At 36.7% G+C, this 20,771-nt stretch overlaps 1 protein-coding gene and 1 long non-coding RNA gene across 2 annotated transcripts in view; one reads left to right on the top strand and one right to left on the bottom strand.

Moving 5' to 3' along the window:
* The first annotated feature begins 12,025 nt into the window (after window positions 1–12,025).
* LOC112160135 lies at window positions 12,026–12,672 on the top strand. The gene is made up of 3 exons (XR_002921613.2): window positions 12,026–12,206; window positions 12,289–12,393; window positions 12,476–12,672. It is a non-coding gene; the product is annotated as an uncharacterized LOC112160135 (long non-coding RNA).
* Window positions 12,673–16,112: 3,440 nt separating this feature from the next.
* LOC112160185 (poliovirus receptor homolog) overlaps window positions 16,113–20,771 on the bottom strand; it is a 16,444-nt gene continuing 11,785 nt past the window's right edge. Inside the window, exon 7 of the mRNA XM_024294585.2 lies at window positions 16,113–16,839. Within this exon, the coding sequence (XP_024150353.1) occupies window positions 16,835–16,839 (5 nt within the window). The 3' untranslated portion in view covers window positions 16,113–16,834. The remainder of the gene's footprint in view (window positions 16,840–20,771) is intronic.

Consider the following 20,771-nt stretch of genomic DNA (forward strand, 5'->3'; position numbering starts at 1 on the left):
ACCCTCACGATCTAAGTAATCCTCTTGACCCTCATGGTTCTTAGGATCGTCCCAAACCTCACAACCCCATAATCCTCATGATCCTCATGATTCTCACCCTTGTGATTGTCACAATCTTCACGGTCCTCACAACCTTTATGATCCTCTCAAACCTCGTGATCCTCACAAATCTGTGAAACCTCACAACCCTTATAGATTTTCACGAGCCTTATGATTGTCATGACGCTTATGATCCTCACAATCCCCACGATCCTCATGATCCTCACGATCCTCACAACCCTGATGATCCTCATGATTCTTATGATTCTACATCCTCATCATCATTGTGATCTTCTCCTCCTCACATTTTTTTCTGTTCTTCATGATATTCACGACCCTACTGCTGCCGTCTCACTGAACCACTAAGCAAGTTTCTCATGTTTAGTCTGGCTACAGTCCTACTGCAATTGAGCCACATCAGAGTTCACTTACAAGCAAACCAAACCTGAATTCCAAACAGATCCTGATCAACCAGAGTTCATGTGAGCTCCCTCACACCCACCAAATAAAAGGACCATCCAAAAGAACAAGAACCCTCTGAGGATAGCTGGTCCTGAAGTGAACCCAACCTGAAAAATGTTTTTCTACAAAAGTATCTCTATTTCTGATTAGAATTTCCCACAAGTTCCTGTTTATGTTGCACTTGTTTTGCTGAACTATAGATTCACATTTTTGTAAGATTTGAGTCACGTTTCTCTTCCACACATACCCATCCCTTTCTGTAACATCAAGTACTTTCTAATCAGTACAAATGACCAATTTAATGACCTTTTTTAGACATGATTTCTGTTCCAAATGCTTGACAGTGAGAACATTGGGTCAAATGTTTCCAAATCTGTCATGATTTTACCACAGATCAGATGAAACCAGCCTGACACAATTGGAAGGAGATTAAAACCTCAATCTGAAGCATAAAGATGTCACTGAAGTGTTTCTGTAAATCAGACACTTGTTTGAGAAACAGATCGATATTTGAGTCATTCCTTATTACTTTACTTTTACCTTTCACTCCTACAAAGCGGAATTGAGACCTTTGGTTTTTAAAAGTGAAACCACGCTGACGTTTGCAGCAGCACCTTTGATACTTTCCAGTGTGAGTCACCTGCAGTGAAGTGATAACCTCTGGGCTCAGTGAGGAATGGACAGAACCCTGCAGAACTCAGTGTTTCCAGACGCTTCACATTTACACATGCAGACGTGGAAAAACTGTGAAATCAGGCTTCAAATTTGAATATTAAGCTGATGAAACCTATTTTTTTCCCTTTGGAAACTGGTGATGATTTATTTTCCTTTAGTGTTTTTTAGTTTTTGCACATCTCTGACTTGAATATGCAGAAACAGCATTTTTTACAACATTAATGAAATGCTTTTTATTTTTTTATGTTAAATAGAAAATGTATGATTCACTATTTTGTGCAATCGAATATCTAAAGTTGATTTATTAAATTAAACTGCCTCTTGTTTTCCTTGAAGTGAAACAAAGTTTGAAAATGTGAAAGCAGAAACGACTCTTCAAGAATAAAGAAAGAGTTTACTGTTGCAGAAATGCACCTTCTCTGAGGGGCTTTTGTCACGCAGCGTGATCTTCTTTCATAAACCCCAGACTCCCCCTCCCTCGTCGAAAACAGGAAATAAAGCCAACCGCACTCGAAACGCATCGAGTACCTGAGTTTACCCAACGAGAACCTGCAGAGGTCCTGCAGCCTTTTGGAGGCAGCGGCGTTTCTGATCCTGAGCGGAAGTTTTCTGATATTTTCTGCTCCAAACGTGTGAAAATATGAAACAAATTCCTGAACTGGAACATGAATGTAAGTTTTTCCATGAGTCACTGAATCCTTTTGGGATAAACTGCTGTATTTTTAGGAACGTTTGAGAACAAGAGAGGGAAAATGAATGGATTAATCTGTTTTTTTTTTGTTATATTTCACATGAAAACAGTTTAAATTGATCTTTCTTATCATTCATTGTTCATTACTTGCTCTGGAGTGAACCCTCAAATGATTCCTGGAGCTTCAGAGACGCTCTTCAGGATTTCAAGACATTATAGTGACACTTCAGGACTTCATGTTTCTACGACTGAGAGGAAACATTCGTCTAAATATGTTACAGATGTTATCCAAACCTTCAGAAATCATCTGTAGACTCTCTTCTACGCTGATGCAATTGACCACATTTCCTTTTTGGGGTTTCTGTTTCTCCATAAAGGTGTCATGCTGCACCTCTGTCACTTTTGTGAGAGACAATAACCGTTCCAACTGTATTTTCTTACATTTTTATGAAATTATAATTATTTACATTGAAAAAATATATGGATCAAAATCGAACCTAAAATTTTAAATCTAAAAGGAAGAAATGGGAAAAGAAGCGACAACCTTAAAGATCAACTAGTGAAAGACATCCCATATCATGATAGCACCCCCTCTTCTCTCTCACATTTAAACCTGATGGGATCTTGTTTTTGATCCCATCAGGGTTAAAATGTTAAAGATCAAACTTTCCTTCACCTTTTATTTTCCCAGCATCCCTTGCAGTTCAGAGCTCTTTTCTGTCCTCGTGGTTGTCAGACTGCTGTCTCCAACTAGTCACATTTTCATCCACGATCCTCAGGATCTTTGAAGAAAATCATGACAGTGTTCCATCTGAGGAAGGATCTGCCACAAGGCTGCTGAATAATAAACGATAAATTACTAATATTGAATGTTTTAGTCTTTTTCCCATTTCTTGGAAGGTCCAACACTTCTCTCCTTTTTGGTTTTAGAGTTTAGACCGATGGTATGGCTTCATTTTATGATGTTTTCTAAAAATATTTTAAGGTTCTTTGAATTTTTACGTCTGTACATTACAGAGACAAAACACAGGAATCATATTTAAGCACTGCCAGGTAAGAACGTAGTTTTGGAGCACGGTCGACACCTCTGCACACTTCCTGTGTGAAAGCACTTTTCAAAAGTGAATCACTTTTTCCAGACTCTGGATTTCCATGATTTCATTTAAATAAAGTTCGATCTTTGATTTTTAAAAACAGTAGAGGTTGAAATAAAAAAAACATTTCTGAAAAAGTTATGAGGCTCGTTTGTTTGTTTAGCAGCGCAAGAAAAAAGTAAATCAGTAAATGGTTAATTTACCACAGAGGCGGACATGAACTAAAGCTGAGCTTATGATACGGACGGGCAAGTGAAGCTCCATTGGTGGATGTGGGAGTATCAGGTGATGGTAACATCAAGAAGAAGGAACATGAGAAACAGAAGAACTGGAGCAAGATTGGAAGGTGAACGTGACAGCGGTGCCTGTGGTAACGGGAGCACTGCAGGTGTGCAGGTGATATGTAGGTACCTGTACACATACAGGATGACCACACAAACTACACTCAGATTGTCTGATATGTTCACACCGCCCTCAGAAATGCGTGTTCAAGCGACCACCTATAATGAAAAGTTTAAGTAAACAAATATATATATATATATATATATATATATATATATTCGTGTTCATCCATGGCAGCAAAAGTGTTTAAGTCAGTTCAGGGGCTCAATGTACATCCATTGAACGCGATAAATAGTTTACTTGAAGTTTACTTTTTAGGTATTTATTAGAAATAAACTTTACAAGTTCATGCTAATTATACATGAATTATACTAAGAATTACACTACAAGTTCAAATATAAATATGTAATATTTGTCACTGTCCATAAACATTTTCTTCCAACATTAAAAATGGAGTTGATGTTTTCTTGGGATATTTCCTGGTATATTAAAACTTTATTTTAATACACTAATCAGTACAAATAAACTTGTAAGCTAAAATCAAACCTTGAAGGCTACATTAGATATACTTCAATGTGTACTTTATTAACTTAGAGTAAACTTGGAGTTTACTGCCAGTAAGCTAATACTATGATAGAAACGTTTAGTATACTTTATAAACTAAAAGTGGGCCAATTTAGTCCCAAGAAGTATACTTGTTAGTAAACTGACAGTATACTTTTTAAGTGGTACACTTCTGAAAATATACTTTTCTATGCTTAAGTATGCTTTAAAACGTATACTTGAAGTGTACTTATTTTTGGTAAGGGTAATTCTTGGATATATCAGGATAGATCTGTGAAAGAAAAAGCCAGAAGAAAGATTCACTTTGACATTTCCCACCAAACGTCTTCCTGTCAGGAACTGGAGGTACTGGACCCAACATGAAGGAGATCAGGACTGAAACGTACCCATCCAATGAATCAACCAGAACATGATGAAAAACATGGCGAAACAAAAAGATGACAGTAGATCGGAGAACCAAAGACTGAAGGACAATTAACAGACATGAAAACATCTGTGGATGATCCCCATGACCCTCTGGTGACGGACAAAGGACACCACAGAACATGAGTAGACCCAAGAACACGCCGGAAAACCCAAACTAGAGCACACAGTCCTCACACTTCCAACTGAGTACGTGTGCTGATTTACAGAAGCATAAAGTACTGAGAGATAACTCCATGACCCCTGTTGATGATAGTGATACGAGTGTTATGTTTTATGTAACAGTTTATTATCAACATGAGTTCACTTTATCACAGACTTGGAAAACATCCAAAGCAATAAAACTCTGGAGGCTGGAACATTGTAAACAGAGATCCAACAACTGTTATCCTCAGAATGCTGAAATTCTTCTTATTTAAAGTCATTATCAGAGTGTTGCTGTGAGGATTTTAGTTTGGTGTTTCAGTGGAGTTTTAGTCGTTTTCTGTCACTTCAGGTTCATGTCGATCCTCTACAGCTGTTTTCATTTCTGTTTCATTCTGTCCTCAGTGTGTACAGTTCTTCTCCATCGATTTAGTTCATTTTTCACAACAGTATTTCTCACAACAGCACTCCTCAGGCGTCTCTCAAAACAATCAGTACCAACTGGAAAACATGGTAGGTAACCTACTGAAGCGAGTCACTCCCTCAAAATGCTAGTCAGTAACTCAAAATGGTTAGTTGATGCTTCAAGTCAAGTTTTAATGTCAATGAAAGAGTCGTTATTTTTAAAATAACAAGTCATGACTCCAGCTTCTTTGACGATCACGTCAATAGATTTCATCATGTTTTGATTGAGACCGACTCTGTTTCCAAAGGTCATGTAATGTAAAGACAACATTACAGTATGTATCATTCATGGCATTTTGAAAACTAGAACTCATAAAATAAAAAACTGAATACGAGCTTTAGACTGTTTACTTGCAGCCATTCACAGCATTGTGCAAATGGAAACAAAGAAACAAAAAACCTTTGGTTCAGTAAACTTTACTGAAGTACTTTTGGAACTGAAAATACTGTAAAACACAGTTCTGCAAATCAGTCACGGACAACCGGACAATCTCGTCTGTCAGGCCACACATTCTCTTTTACATCACAGTGAATATCAGCTCTATCAATGCACAGAGGAAAGAGTCGTCTTGAAAGCCATCCTCAGTGGCCTTGTGGTAGAGTGTCCGCCCTGAGATTGGAAGGTCATGAGTTCAAATCCCGGCTGAGTCAGACCAAAGCCTGTAAAAATGGGACCCAGAGCCTTAGTGCTTGACACTCAGCATTAAGGGGTCAGATTGAGGGTTAAACCACCAAATGGTTCCCAAGTGCAGCTGTGTCTGCAGCTCACCACTTCCCCAGGGGACAGGTCAAATGTAGAGAACACGTTTCACACACCTATGTGTGACTTTAACTTTAAAACTGAATCTACCCTCTGCAGGGCTCTGCTGTGATGTCATCATCAGCTGCACTCATGACCTCTAGCAGGTCATTTGTGTATGTGGATGTTGATCGTATACCTTCTACCTCCAGGAAGAGAAAAACTCTTCAATGAGATTCAGAAATGGAGAGAAGAGAGGAAGATACTCCACCAGCATCCTGTCATGTTCTGCAGATCACTGCCTGATGATAGTATTAGGTACAACAAATACTTCAAACACATTGTGGTCAGTGTGTAATGAGTTTTCCTTAAAAACGTTTATGCAAACTTTCATGGAAACACAATAAGAATAATATTTAAAATGGATGTACAAAATGTCTGACAATATGTTCAACACGTTTGTGTGCAAAGACACAATCAATGAAATGAAGATTATTAGTTGTACCAACAGTAACTAATCAGCCTGGACATGTTTAGATCATTTAGACATGGTTAAACAAATGAATAATTATCAAAAGTAAGTCAAAATGATACAATTATAGAGATTTGTATGTCATCAATTGTTTTGTGTCCAAAATGATTTGCTATTGAATGAAATGAACATCAAACTGACACTTGGTTGTGCACAAATGTCTAAATGTTGTGGAGGTTGAACTAAATGTGGTGAGAAGTTTAATTTTGTTGTGAGAAACGCACTAAATCGATGGTGAAAACGTGTCAAAGTGTCTGGTTTCAGTTTGACATGGTCAGGTCTGCTTTCCCCCTTTGTATTTTATTATTGGTTTTTGTCCAATTTTAGTTTATTTATCGAATGTTTAAGTTTCTACCACCAAGCCCAGTTTCCTGCAGTTTGGGTTAATATCGCTTCCTCCTAATTCTGACAGCTGAACCCAAAGTGACTCTTGTTCTATTTTCACAGCCGGCTAAACTCTCTTATTTGCATTTCTTTTCTTCTAAACATGTCATTTTGTTATGATTTCAAAGATTTTTATACAAAGAATCGTGAAACTGAATGAAATGGAATTTAAAGAAGGCTATTTTAATCTGAAAATATGACATTAAACAGATCCATTTAGTTCCAGACCTGCAGTGAAGAAGCTATAAAAAATGTTTTTTTATTTTGAAAATCACCCCAGTGTTTTATCTTGTACTTAGTACCCAACTTCCTGTCCTTGCACGATCTGTGTCCTGACTTGATGAGTCACACTTAGTCGTGTGGCTAAAGTAGAAACGGACTCCTGGAGCGTTCTTCCTGAAATATTAACCACATTTTAGCTCGCCCAATCAGCGGACGGTGACTAGTACGACCAGAACTCACAGGTTGAAGCGGCTTCATGCTTCATGCTTCATGCTTCATGCTTCATGCTTACCCCTATCACTAAATAGAACATTCACCATTTTCTAGAGCTGTCTAAATCTACTAATTCCAAAATCAATAGAGGTTTCTTTGCGAAAAACTAGAGTGCATTAATGCTCACTATATTAGCAAATATAGACCACAATGCATTGTGGACAAACAATTTTGAACAAAAAATGAGTTTAAATGTATTTTTTAGTAAACCATCCACATTTTCACCATTAGAATGAATCAGAATAAACATCATGAAATGTTTGTATTGATTCCATTTTGACTTTGTGAAATGATGACGTCATATCTGACGTTTGGAAAAAGAAAAGGAAAGTAGTGAGCATCGTGTCTGAATGGCCTTTAAAATCCAGAGCACTATACGTCCTGCACTATACAGTTATTAGAGGTTAGGGATTAGGGAGGGAATTCACAAAAACCTAAAACATCGTTTTGAGAATCACTTACGCTGACGATCCACAACTGTTCTGATTTCAGTTCTCGTTTGAGTCAAAGTTCATGACCTTGATCTCCTGATGGTTTCTCACAATAACAGACTCATGATTTTCACAATAATATCTGGAAGTTACCATGAAGAAAATCCAAACTTTGTTGTGTTGTCATGGTAACAACAGCATCACCTGTGAGCCTTAACATCCGCAGGACTTCCTCAAACATAGGTGCCAGACCCTCATGAAGGTGTGAACTTCCTCCAAAAGCTGCAGAGGCTTCAGTTTCTCAAATATATCCGATTTCTATTAATTTCAATCCATCAACATGAGAAGATCAAACCTCACAAACTCACAGGTTCTCCTACAACAATGTCCTACCACACATTTCCTTCCTTGTGTATTCAGACGCTCAGGGGTGAAGGAGGGAGGGTCAAAGACCCCTGTAGTCATTAGCAGGAAGTAACGCTGACCACAAAAGCCGACAGCAGAACAGAGACTTCACTTCACTAAACCAGCTCTTACATGATGATGGTCCACAAGAACCGAACCGCGGTCCACCTCCTGATGTCTGCAGCGCTCCTCCTCACTCTGAATGCAGACAGTAAGTCATTTACAGTACTGGAATACATTTATACTATACTGTACTACAGCTACTTCCTGTATTGAACAAACAGGAGACCTTTGTGTCTGTAAGATTCTGCTCCTCTAATATATTCAAGACATGACTGAGGTCTTTAAACAGTTTTACCTAAACGAGAACCTGATGAACCAACAGCTCAGGATTAACTCTGATGATGAAAAACAAGATTTAATGTTTAAAATAGAGTTTTTATGTCATGTTTTAAACATCAAAGTTGATGACGGTTTGCTTGATGTGAAGTGACTTTGCGTTCAGACGTTGGGGTGAAGGCCTCTGACTCTGAGTTCAGTTTTCATGATCGGTTCCAGATCCACTCGTCTGTTCTCACATACAAACTGAAGAGGTTTCTTGTTCTGACTTTATGTTTGTAACTAAATAAGCTAAAAAATATATTTTAAAATGTCTCTAAATTTTGATTTAATCAGCTGCTATCAAAAAACATGTTTTATATGCAAGTTTGTATGGATACAGAGGTGAAACGGATTCTGGGATCTCAAACCCTGAGTTTGGTCTGTAAGGATCATTGGAGAATCAAACTGGGGTAAAGGAACTCTGGGAATCACATTGTTGGATTTTTAAAGAATTCATTTGTATATTGGAGCAAAATAATAGAATTAAAGTTCACTTCAATACTCTATTTGCTCTACTCTCTGCTGTTTTTGGTCCATTCCTCCATGCAGATCTTCTCTAGAGCTGTGATGTTTTGGGACTTTCAACTCCCTCCACAGATTGAGGTCTAGAAAACACCCCAGAATCTACAAATGCGTGTTTATGAATAGCCACTCTTTGGTTGCCATGGTGATGGGATCACTGTCCAGCCTGAAGCACATGTTTAATGTTCTCACTGATGGAAGAACGTTTTTGTTAAAACTCTCAGCATCCATGGATCCATCTGTCATTCTGTTCCCCTGTAGCCCCAAATCATAATGTCTCCACCTCCATGCTTCACAGATGATGTTCTTCAGGATTCTTCCTCTTGCAGACATGGCGAGTGGGATTTTTGTTTGTGCTTACCGGTTCAGTCTTGTTCAGGTCTACAAATGGTGTCTTTCGACAGCTCTTTGGTCATGGTAGAAAGGTTGCAGTTTGAATATTAATATACATGTATTTTTTTTAAAATACCAGCAACAACAAGAAAACTGAGATTCTACTGGTTTCTAGTTCAAGTTGATCATTTCTAATTTATTTTCTTTTTGTTTGTGAATGAAATAAACTATTTCAGTGACTTTGAAGGAACCAATTTTTCTGGAGAAAATCTTATTCATAAATATATAGAATGGTGATTTTTTTTGGTCTTATTGGTTTAATTGGTAAAATGTGCATAAAGAAAGAGTTTTTATTCTGAACATTATTTAATTTATATTTTTGTGTTTGTCTTATTTCTTTCTGCAGGTGAAGATGGTTGTTCCGCTGAAGTTAAAGTTCGCCGTAACACAAAATATGACGTTTTCCAAGGAGCAGAACTCAGGATTCAATGCCCTGTTTCTTTCTGCAGCCTTCCACCTCCAACAGTTATTTGGAAAAAATTTGAGGAACCTCAGATTCAGATCAGCAGCAGCAGGGGAATTAAGATAATTTGGGAACAGAATAATAAGTTTAATGGAGCATCCATTTTGGTTTTTGAAAAGATCCACAGAAATGATTCAGGTCTGTATAGATGTGAGATTAATACCAATGTTGGACATTGCATCAAGGTTTCAGTCCATGGTGAGTAGACAGAAGTTCACAGATGATTTTATCATTCTGTCTTTGTTCTGCTGAGGCTAAACTCTCATTTATTACAGGTCAAAACGAAAACATCAAGACAAAAACCTCAAATCAATCATCTACAGGTATCTCTGAAACAACTGAGAAAACTCATTTTTGTATCAACATCAGCAGCAAGAAGGAACAAAACTTTTATCTGATTGAAAGATTTCTCAAATAAATCTTTGAGAACATCCTTAGAATTTACCGGAGTTTGAGGGAAATCTTAAAGAAATACGTTTGTTTCCCAAAAATCCAACCTGCTTCAATCTAATCGATCTCCTAAGTACAAATGTTGATAAATTTGGTCAAGAATTCAAAGAATTCACAGAAGATTTCAGATCAGATGAAGCTTTTACTCTGAAACTCTGATGATTTTCAGGAAAAAGTTTTTATGTAGAGTAAGTTTTTAAGAATCACCAGGATGAACATCTATATCAGACATGTGTAACCCAAGAGACATGTGTCTTTTAAGTTTTTGCTCTTTGAATAAAGACAAGTTTTTGTTTTAAAAAGTAACTGAAAGTAAAAAAAGTCATTTACAAACAGTTGAAGAATAGTACACACTATTCCATGAGGTTCCTGACTACATTACCCATAATGCTCCAAACCATCCATCAATCCTTCATACTTCACCAAAGTTCTACTAAAATTATATATTTTAAAAGATTTTTAAAATCTAAAAAACTCTAAAAATCTATTGGACGTCAGTAATCACAACCAGAATTCATACTTTAAGACGCAACAGGCAGATTTTCTATTTTTAATAAAACATTGAAGGATTTTAAGTCATTTCAACTCATTGTTTGAAAAACACAGGTCACTTAATTGTCTCTGATTTAATTTTATTTAGCTAGATTTACAAATTTATGTCTGCCCACAACTGAAACAAGATATTTTCTAAAATGTCTCCGTATATGACACTTCTCACGACTAATTTTCTGCATTAAGATGATCCTTTGTTGTACTGTGTCTTTTATTTTGAAAGGAAGTCATGTGATTATATGTATAAACCATTTCATATTATGAAAAAACACTGTTACGCTTGATGTTTGATGTATACCAAAAACAATGGTTCATTTATATTTATGACAGTAGTAACAATAGCATAAATAAATGTAATTAAGTGTTTTATTTTTCAGAAGAGTGAATAAAGACTGAAGCTCCTCCTGGGTTATAGTCAGTGTGTTGAAGTTTGCAGACGTCTGAGTCAGCGTGAGTCCAGAACACAGACGGAAGACAAAGATACAGGAAGCAAAAGACCAGAAAACAACTTTAATACATTTTGTAGAAAAAATAAAATAAAATAAAATAAAGGTGTCAAACTGAACTGTTAAGCAGTTTTTGTACACAACACAAAGTGTTTTAACTGTAATTGGTAAATTGTTATTAAAACAATCGGTGTAATTCCTGTTTTTATGGGGAAAACATCAAAACAAAGTAAAGAAATGTGATGTTCTGACGTGATGTTCCACATTTTACACATCAGTTTGCACACTAATGTGATGGTTTCAAAGTCCACGTCCATCAGAAGGTGTTTGGACTTTTAACTTGTGCTTGTTTACAGGAAACATTCATTAGGAAATTTGCTAGGAGTTTAATTATGAAATTTTCTTACAAGGTTAAAGTGTTTAAAAGTTCATTAAAATAACCACTGTTACTGGTAGCTTTAGGATAAATTAAATATTGTTTTTTGTCATCAATAAAACAGCTTTTTTCAAAAACTTTATAGCTTTTTTTCAAGGTTCACGTGTTTTCCTTTCAAAATAAAACACCTTGTAGCATATAGGATCATCTCAGTGCATCAAGTTAGTATTAATGTCAGCAGAAATTAAAGAAAAATGATTTATTTTACTATTTGTGGTGCATCTCTGACAGAAGTTTTGTGAATAAAATTTAATGATCTGACACCTAACTGTAGTTTTCAAACCATTTATACATAATGGACTTAAAATTCTTAAATTTGTTCATAAATAGAAAATCTGCCATAAAATCCAGGCCGCCTTAAGTATGATTTCTGGTTGTGATTACTGACCTTAAATTGACTTTCAGTGCTTTAAAGAGCTCAATGTGTTTTAGTACAACTTTGTTGAATGATATGAAGGATTGATGGAGCATTCTGGGTACTGTAGTCAGGAAGCTCATGGAGTGATACGTACTGAACTTCATCTCTGGTGTTTCATGTTCACACAGAATCCACAGAGGATGTCGTGTTAACAGAGATGAAATGTAAAAGCTTTTATTTTGAAAATGCCATTTCCTGATTTTCAGAAAACCCAGAAGTTTCTACGGTCACAACTACAGATGGACTTTTGACTGAACAAGGTAACTAAACACTTTCACAACTCTGTCTATAATGATTTCAGGAGCGGCTTTAATTGTGAAAATCTCATTTCCTGTCTTCCAGCGTGTTCAGACGTTTACCGTCAGTATTTCTACAGAACCTTGGGGGTTCTGGCGTTCGTCCTCGTCCTCACAGCTGTTTGTTTCACGTCCAAACGATGTTATAAAGGTGAGTGTTGATTTAACTGACATCTTCAACTGATTTCTTTAGCTGAATCCTGAAATGATCTCATTTGGTGTCAACGGCGCAGGATGATCCAGAACCAGAACCGATCCATCTCTGCAGACACTCGGATAATCCTCACTCATGCAAAGAACCACGGCTTCTATTTACCTAAAGAGCTCTGATTTGATTGCTGCAGTTCTTCTTTTTCTCTGTTCTGATGTCCTTCCATTCTAGTCACTGATTAGAGTGATTTCAAAATAAAGTTCGGAAAATATTCACAAATTTGAGCATCTATTTAATTAAACTTTCTAAACTCCCTAGAGTGTTATAAAAAATGTTGACATTAACTATTTTTGGTGTTAAGTTTGAGTTTTTAACATAGGAGTCAATGGGAAATGCTCCCTTCTGACACCAGCCTCTAGTGGTCATTTGAGGAATTACAATAGTTCCAGATTTTCCTTTTTACAGCAAAAAGTCGTTCAGTGTACTACAAGTATACCAAGTCTGTACTAAAAGTGAGGCAGTACACTTGAACTTTACTTTAAAATACTTTCTATATATGGTAAAATGTAAATGTTTTATTTCCTGCACTACATGCACACAGTCTACAGTAGATTTGCTTCACTTCTGCTCAAGTATATATAATAAAATAAACTTTAAGTGTACTTTTTACTAGGAAAAACACACAAAACAATCACTTATAGTGGTAAAACTCTTCATTAAGTAAACTGATTCCATTTGATGAGAAACACAAACATGTAAAGTCACAGGAGTCACACATAAATATCCAGCCAGATCTTTGAACAAACTGTGGACATTGTGATTCACGACGAGTCCAAACCAAACTCAGCATCGTTTAGAGCAGAGTTTGGTTTGCTGGGTTGAAAAGTTACAGTAAATCAAAGAACATCAACTCTGGAGCTCAATCCAGAGACAGCTTTGAGGAAGAAACTGTCCTGGAGTGCGTTTGTTCTGGTTGGTTTGGACCTGAAGCGTCTGCCAGAAGGCAGCAGGTTGAAGAGAAGACGAGGATGGATCAGGATGAATGTTGAAGAGAAGATGAGGATGGATCAGGATGGATCAGGATGAATGTTGAAGAGAAGACGAGGATGGATCAGGATGGATCCGGATGGATGTTGAAGAGAAGATGAGGATGGATCAGGATGGATCAGGATGGATCAGGATGAATGTTGTCCTTCAGGAAGTTCCTCATCCTGATGACTCAGCGGGAGTCGGAGATGCAGGTTGATCTTCTGTGAAGAGACTTTTTGGAGTCTCTTCCAATCAGTTTCAGACTCAAACAGTAATTGGCCAGAATTTTAGCTAATATCTTTTTAGCTACATGCTAGCTATTTTGGCTAATTTAGGCTTTTTCTGAACGTTTTTTAGAATTTAGCAACTATTTCAGCTACACATTAGCAGTTTTAACTAATTTAGGTATTTTAAAAATATTTTTAGGCTGTTTTGGAGTTAGGCTAATATTTACACGTTAGCATTTTTGTCAAATTTATGATTCTTTTTTTAATATTTTTGGGCAATTTTGAAGTTTAGCTAATATTTTTAGCTACAGAAAAGCCTAAAATTTCAGAATTCACTGAGAAATTTGTTTCACTTCTTATCATAAATGATTGTTCCAATCAAACACGGATCATGTGACTTATCAAATCAGCTGACAGTTCAAGAGTTCTTGTTTTGTCCTGAAAATAGGACAATAAAAATATAAAAAATGATACTCGATGCAGAATTCACGTGATCCCTAAAAGTAATCATCCTCGGAAAGTAGTTATTGACGTTACTAACTAAAATAAAATAAAAAATTAGGGTTGTGGGGGGTCTGGGTTGCGGTTTTGGACTTCAGTCACAGTTTGATGTCTAAGCTGAACTGAAGTGGGTTTCTGGAACATGTTTGTGGCTTAGAAACCCTTCCTCTGCACTGATTGGACGATTAGATCTCCTCAGATTGAGGAAGCAGCATGTTTCAGTCGAGACTGAAACCGTCTGAGGTATCAGGAACAAAAAACTGAAGCAAACCTCCCAGACACTCGTCTGAAAACAAAAACCTGAGAGTCAAATTTAACAAAATAAAAGAGACTTATTTTGTAACGAAAAAAAAAAACATTCCTCTTAAATGGGCCACTACTAAAACAAAAGAGTAAAGTACTTTTTAGAAAGTTTGCTGTTAGGAGAGTGTTTTGAAGCCGTTGATAGACGTCAGAGCAGGTCCTGCCTGGCTCATGGGACGCGGCAGTCTGATGGTTTCACCAGTTTGAGTCATTCTGAACGACACGTTCCACTCCACACGTTCACCGCCCACTACCAGACGCGGTTTCAGACTCGCCCCCCATGATGGTACAGTATAATCCCTGGGGGCGTAATTATCCGCTTCAGCTGTAATCTGGGTTTGTTTTTGCTCAAGTCAAAGGAGAATTGAGCATTTATGACAGCAGTGATGGTTACACAAGGCTGCCACCGAGTGGTGGGAGTTTCTGTTTGTTCACATTTCTTCAATACAATCTTTCCAAAATGAACAACCAGAAAACACATTTCCTTAACAAACGTTGAAAGAAAACCGTTAGGTTTTCAAGAGATAAAACAGAATCCTTCATTTATGGGTATAATTCAAAATATCTGAAATCAAGATAAAATAAACCTAAACTCAAACACAAAAGTTTATTATAGCAACACTTTTGGGGTTTATTCAATAAAAGCTAAAAATGTGGGCATCCCTTTTTCTAATCTTTCAGAATTGAACCCTGGAGAACCAACCGGGTCAAATTCAGCCACAGTTTGCATGAAATTTGAGCTTTTTTTTTTCTTTGGCTGCTGTTAGTTATGACGGTAGAACAGAGCATTAGGGCCAGTTTACAAACAACTTTTTTTAAATTAAAAATTTAAATCTCGTAAATCTATGAGAAAAAAATTGTAATTGATAAATTATGATAATAAAGCTGTATATATATATATATATATGACTATAAAACTCATAGGATAAATTTGACTTTATCTCGTAAATTTACTAGATTGAAAATCTTATTTTTTTTCTCTTTGGTGCCGTAATAGTCAGTTATGAGTTTTTTTTCTCATAAATGTATGACTTTTAGTCTCGTGAATTTATGAGACTTAAAGTAATACATTTACAAGATTTAAAATCTTAAACATCTGACTTTAAATCTCGTAACTTTACGGGTTATTTTCTCCTAAATTTACGATTTAATCTCACAAATTTGCGAGTATTTTTCTTGTTAATTTTGGATTGTAAATTTAGTAAAACTACCAAATTTTTTTTGTAAATTTACGACTTAATCTTACAAATTTAAGAGTTTGTTTTTTTACTTACGACTTTATACTTGTAAATTTACAAGATTAAAAGTTGTACATTTTTGAGAAAAAGTGATAAATTTAGCCTATGACTTTTAAAGTCATAAATATTATTGGGGAGATTGAAAGACAATTTTGTTTGTTTGTAAACAGGCCCTAAAACTCTACATAAATACATAAAAATATGTAAATACATAAATACATTTTCAGAAAATTGTTAAATTAACATTGAAAGCTTAGAAAAAAACTGGGTCCTTCAAAGTAAAAGAAATGATTTTTTAATGATTATTATCATCGGAAAATGCCAAAAATTAAGAACACAAATGTGTTAACTTAAGAAATCATTAAAATGTACAGTTTTATCTGATTAGTCAGTTTAAAAAATGTGATCTAGTCAAGCAATAAATAAACAATTTTAGCCCTGAAAACAATGAAAGAACATAAAAAATAAACACTTTTAAGGAAAAATCTAATTTATTAATAAGCTTACTTTAAAAATCCTTTTATATTTACACACACAAACAAAGCAAGAGTGTAACATTAGATGGGAAGCAGTTAAATCTAAGGCCAGGCTCCAGTGCAGGTCTGCAAACGCTCGATTCTGCAGATTTATGCTCCTTTCAGCACGTAGAAACCCAGCGAGTCACAGAGTTCCTCCGCTCCGCTGGAGACCACAGACACCCCCACCCCCCCCGTCCCGATGAAACGTTGAAAATAAGAAGCTGTCGTTTCCACTCAGTGAACTGAAGCCGTCGGGTTTTCTTCTTCTTCTCTGGTAAAAACTCTACAGGTTCTTTCGTTCCTCCTCCGAGCGAACAGGTAAATCCTCAGGTGAGTCGACTGTTCGGCAAACTGAGCCTCAACACTTCAAGTGTCCATAGAGAGTCTTTGCTCAGTCGGAGGAGCAGTTTGATCATTCTCAATGTGCTTCTGGGGAGTCCTCAACAAACATTTACTCACCTGTGAGGAGTTTGGCCACGCCTCTCACAGAGTGATGTCACAGTGTCTAGTCTTCACACAGTAATCCTACTGTAGCATTAAAAAGATGATTTTAGTTCTTTCACGGTTCTGAGCAGCTGGGTCACACCTCCACTGGAGCTTCATGGAAGCAGCGCCGACGGCCCGATCAGTCTGGAGAGAAACCGAAGGAGAGTCAGACTGGAAGCTTCTGATGGAACTTTTTACTTTGAATTTAATAAATGTTAAGAAAACTGAAGGAAAAATGGAAGATTTTGGAGTTAATTCAACGATGAGGAGCATAAAACAAGAGGATGCTGACCATCAATGGGTCACATGAATGAATACTTTTAGAATATCCATTTCTTAAAAACACTGCTTAAATCCAGATCAGAATTTATGATCTAAACCATAATTTATTCCCTATAACTATCATTTCATAAATTATTTAGATATGTAAATTAGCTTTATTATTGTCATTGTTAATTTAAAGTTCATATCATTTCTTAAAGAATAAAATTTGAATTTATACCAAAGAGTTGAAGAACAAAGTAAAATAAGTAAAAGAAAATGTAATAGTCATATCTCAAAACAGTTTGACACGAGTGTTTTAGGACCAACTGTAGATTTAATAATCCAGGTGGGAAGTGGTTTCACTTCTGAGACATTCCAGATGTTTAGGCGGGTCGGAGAGGTCAAAAGGTCACCGATGGCAGCAGTGAGTCACTAATCTGACATTTCCAACAAGTGCGTCACTTGACATGACGGTGAAGTGTGACGGAGGCTGGAGATGGTAGTCAGGAGACCACACCTTTGGTGGAACCGCTGACTGTATCTGAGAACTGGACTGAGCGACCCCTCCCCCCTCTGTGGTCCAAACTGAAAAACTTCTAAAGAGAAACAGTTATGACTCATTCTATTGATCAGAATTAGGACTGGGTGATAAAACCATATCGATACATATTGGGATACTTTTATTTTGAAGGGTCCAAAATTGAATCTCACCAGTTCTGAACATTTTCTCCTCTTTGGTGAGTGAAAGCTAGAGAGTTAGTCGCCACATGATGTCTTGTAAATGTTTGCATTTTATTTATGTTCATTAACGTTTAGTTCAGGCTGATGAAGCCGCGGAACATCTGGTGGTTTTAAAGGAGCAACAGAAAGTTTAATAAAAAAATATCGATTTGGTGACGGGAATGTAGCATTAGCATGATGCTAATGCGAACAAGCTGCTCCATGTTTTGCGTGTATGTGTTCACGGACCAGTTTACAGTTAGAGAATATTCTCACTGACCAGACTTAAATAACTAAATTAATTTGTAGGACATTCATTACATTTGACACATATTGTTATTTAGTTTATATTGTGATATACATCGTTATCGCCTGATATGGAAAAAACTTTTATTGAGATGTAAAAACTTATGCCTAACAGGACGTTTTTTTTTTTAACATGTTCTTGATTCATTTTTAGTTCAAGATATAAACTGGCCAATCAGACACCTCAATAAACGTAGGCGGAGCCTGTTAGCCCCAACATCCAAGGTTCAAAACATTTGACAGATTACATGTAGTCTGATTCCAAGTGGTAGAGGTGTGGCCTTCAGACAAGCTCACTCCTATTTGGAGAGAGTGGTTGCCGTAGAAACAAAGACAATCGTCTGGCTCCAACATGGCGGCGCCCGTATCACAAGAAAATGGCGACCAAATGGACTAGATTAAAATAAACCACTTTCTATGGACTCCCTCACTCCTTTTCTTAGACATGGTCAATGGTTGGATGCCACTCCCGATTTAAATCGTTTTTATAAAGTAAATGACGATTGGAATTTGTTTATTTCAAGCAAAAAATATCTTAAAAATATATATAATATTTAGCTTGTAAATGAGTGGTAACATTGTGAACCGACCTGGCTCCAGCTGATTTTGTTTTTAAATGAGCTTCAAACAGGAAGTTATTGGGTTGTGCCTATTTTCCATCACTAAAAATGTAATTAATGAGACATTTTTATCCATTTATGATCCTAAAAATCACTCACTAATCACTGAAGTGTTTTAAGGTCTACAAAAAGTTCTTAAAATTGGGAAACCAACAGGAGGAAAACATGAATGTGAGAATTTTACATTTAAACTGTTTGAAGGAGAAAGAAGGTTTTTAAACACAAAGTAAAAAGCTGTGGGAGTGGGAAGTGTTCAACCCTCAGTGCTGAGTAACTGAGGAGTCAGTGCTGTGTCATCACCACAAAGGACAGAGCTGGGAAAGAAGCTACAGAATTCCTGATCAGGTGACCGTGAGAAGGTCCAGATAATTCCCTAAATCTCGCTCCAAACCACAGCTTTCCAAAACTCCAGTAGTTAATGCCGTAAGTGCAGCTTTAGGAGAGAAAACTCAAAATAGATGCTGGCTTCCCAACATAGAACATAATGACTGGTGTCACTGAAATGCCACAGCCGTAAACATCCTTGTGCAAGCTCGTGCACGTTTCCAAACCACGTGCACAAAGCTACTCTGCAGACAGAAACACTGTTGAACCTGCCACGCCTCAAACACTGAAAACTCAATGAATGCTGCGGGGAAAAAGCTGTGTCTGGCCAGCAGGTGTCACCCTGGTTCCTTTCCCCACTGCAACATCTGATATCAGAGAACCCAGCAGAAACCGAAAGCTCCTCTGGAGTGAAAACATGGCTCTCCTCTCTCCTGCTCTACCACCCCGCCGCCTGGCCGTAAGTGCCGGCAGAAATAGAGCGGTAGGCGTTTTCCTGGCAGAATCCAGCTGCTCTTCCCAGCCTTGAAGGAGGCAGGTCCTGATTATAAAGAGGCTTGTTGGAGGTCAGATTATGGTCTGTCCTCGAATGCAGACGCCGCAGCTCTAAAACCAACAGAGACGGGAAACGACATCCAGCAACAATCACCTCCATGTGGAGACGTTCAGTGAGACGTTTGAGCCTCTTCTTTTACATCAATCAAAAACTTCCTCCTTCTTTTCTATTTAACATAATTATTTCAGAATTTTCTGTTTTTTGCTGTTGTTTTGTAATATATAAAATCATATTTCAAACCAGAACAGTGACCAAAAGTCGATGTTTGGACCGAATCGTATGGAGAGAAAATAGTATCATTCCCATTAGTGTGCAAGTAATTCTTGTTTTGTAACGTATACAGTACATTAGTGCAGAAGTACAAAAATGATGAAATAAAAAAATATATAAAATAAACTTACACATGGATAAATTAAAATGACATCAGCTTGAAACCAATTACACACAAATTTTCAAAAGAAAACTGATGACGCAGCATTTGAGTAGTCTTTAAACGCATCACTTACAGATGAACCTTTTCTTTCATGGAGACGTGAATAGTCTCACATCAGATCCGTGTGTAAAACGGCTTTGTGTGTGCATAACAAACATGTTGTCCATAGGTTTTGAAGATTTGTGCGTGTAGCTAGCTTCATGCTGTTGTAATTTTAAGTTGTGTATGTGTAAATTGTATTCTTTTAAATTTCATAATGTTTGTGCTAATACACAAAATGTATTGTATAAGTTGCAAATCAGGAATTACACAGACACAAATCCAACGTTACGTACAAATCAAGAACTACGTACAAATTCAAAGTTGTGCACAAATCAAGAATTACACACGCACAAATGGGAATGAGACTATTTTCTCTCCATATAGTCAGCATGAAAGTGAATGGTTGCATCCCTAATACCTTCCAACGTTCCACATTCCTGTTTTAAAAATGCCCAGGTTGATCCAACTTGCTGATTTTAGTGACATCTAGTGGCAAAAGCTCAGAACTGCAGGTAAACTAACAAGTGGATGAAAAACAGTGAATAAAATTATGTAATTCAATCCATCCAAAGAGTTTAGTCCTCGAGATTTAGAGATAGAATAGAAATATTTCAGATTGTGTTTTTTGTGCTTTAAAGCCCCAAAAACACAGACTAATAGATGACTCCACAGTTTAAGTCATTTATCAACAGAATCTAAAAAAACCTGCAATTTAAGCTCTGAAAAAAGTTCTGATTTTTTTAAAAACATTTATTAATGACAGCTTTAACTTTATCGCACTGTTACTTTTAAATTATTAGACTGTATCTAT

This window comes from Oryzias melastigma, linkage group LG2 (assembly GCF_002922805.2).
Source record: "Oryzias melastigma strain HK-1 linkage group LG2, ASM292280v2, whole genome shotgun sequence".
NCBI lineage: Eukaryota > Metazoa > Chordata > Actinopteri > Beloniformes > Adrianichthyidae > Oryzias > Oryzias melastigma.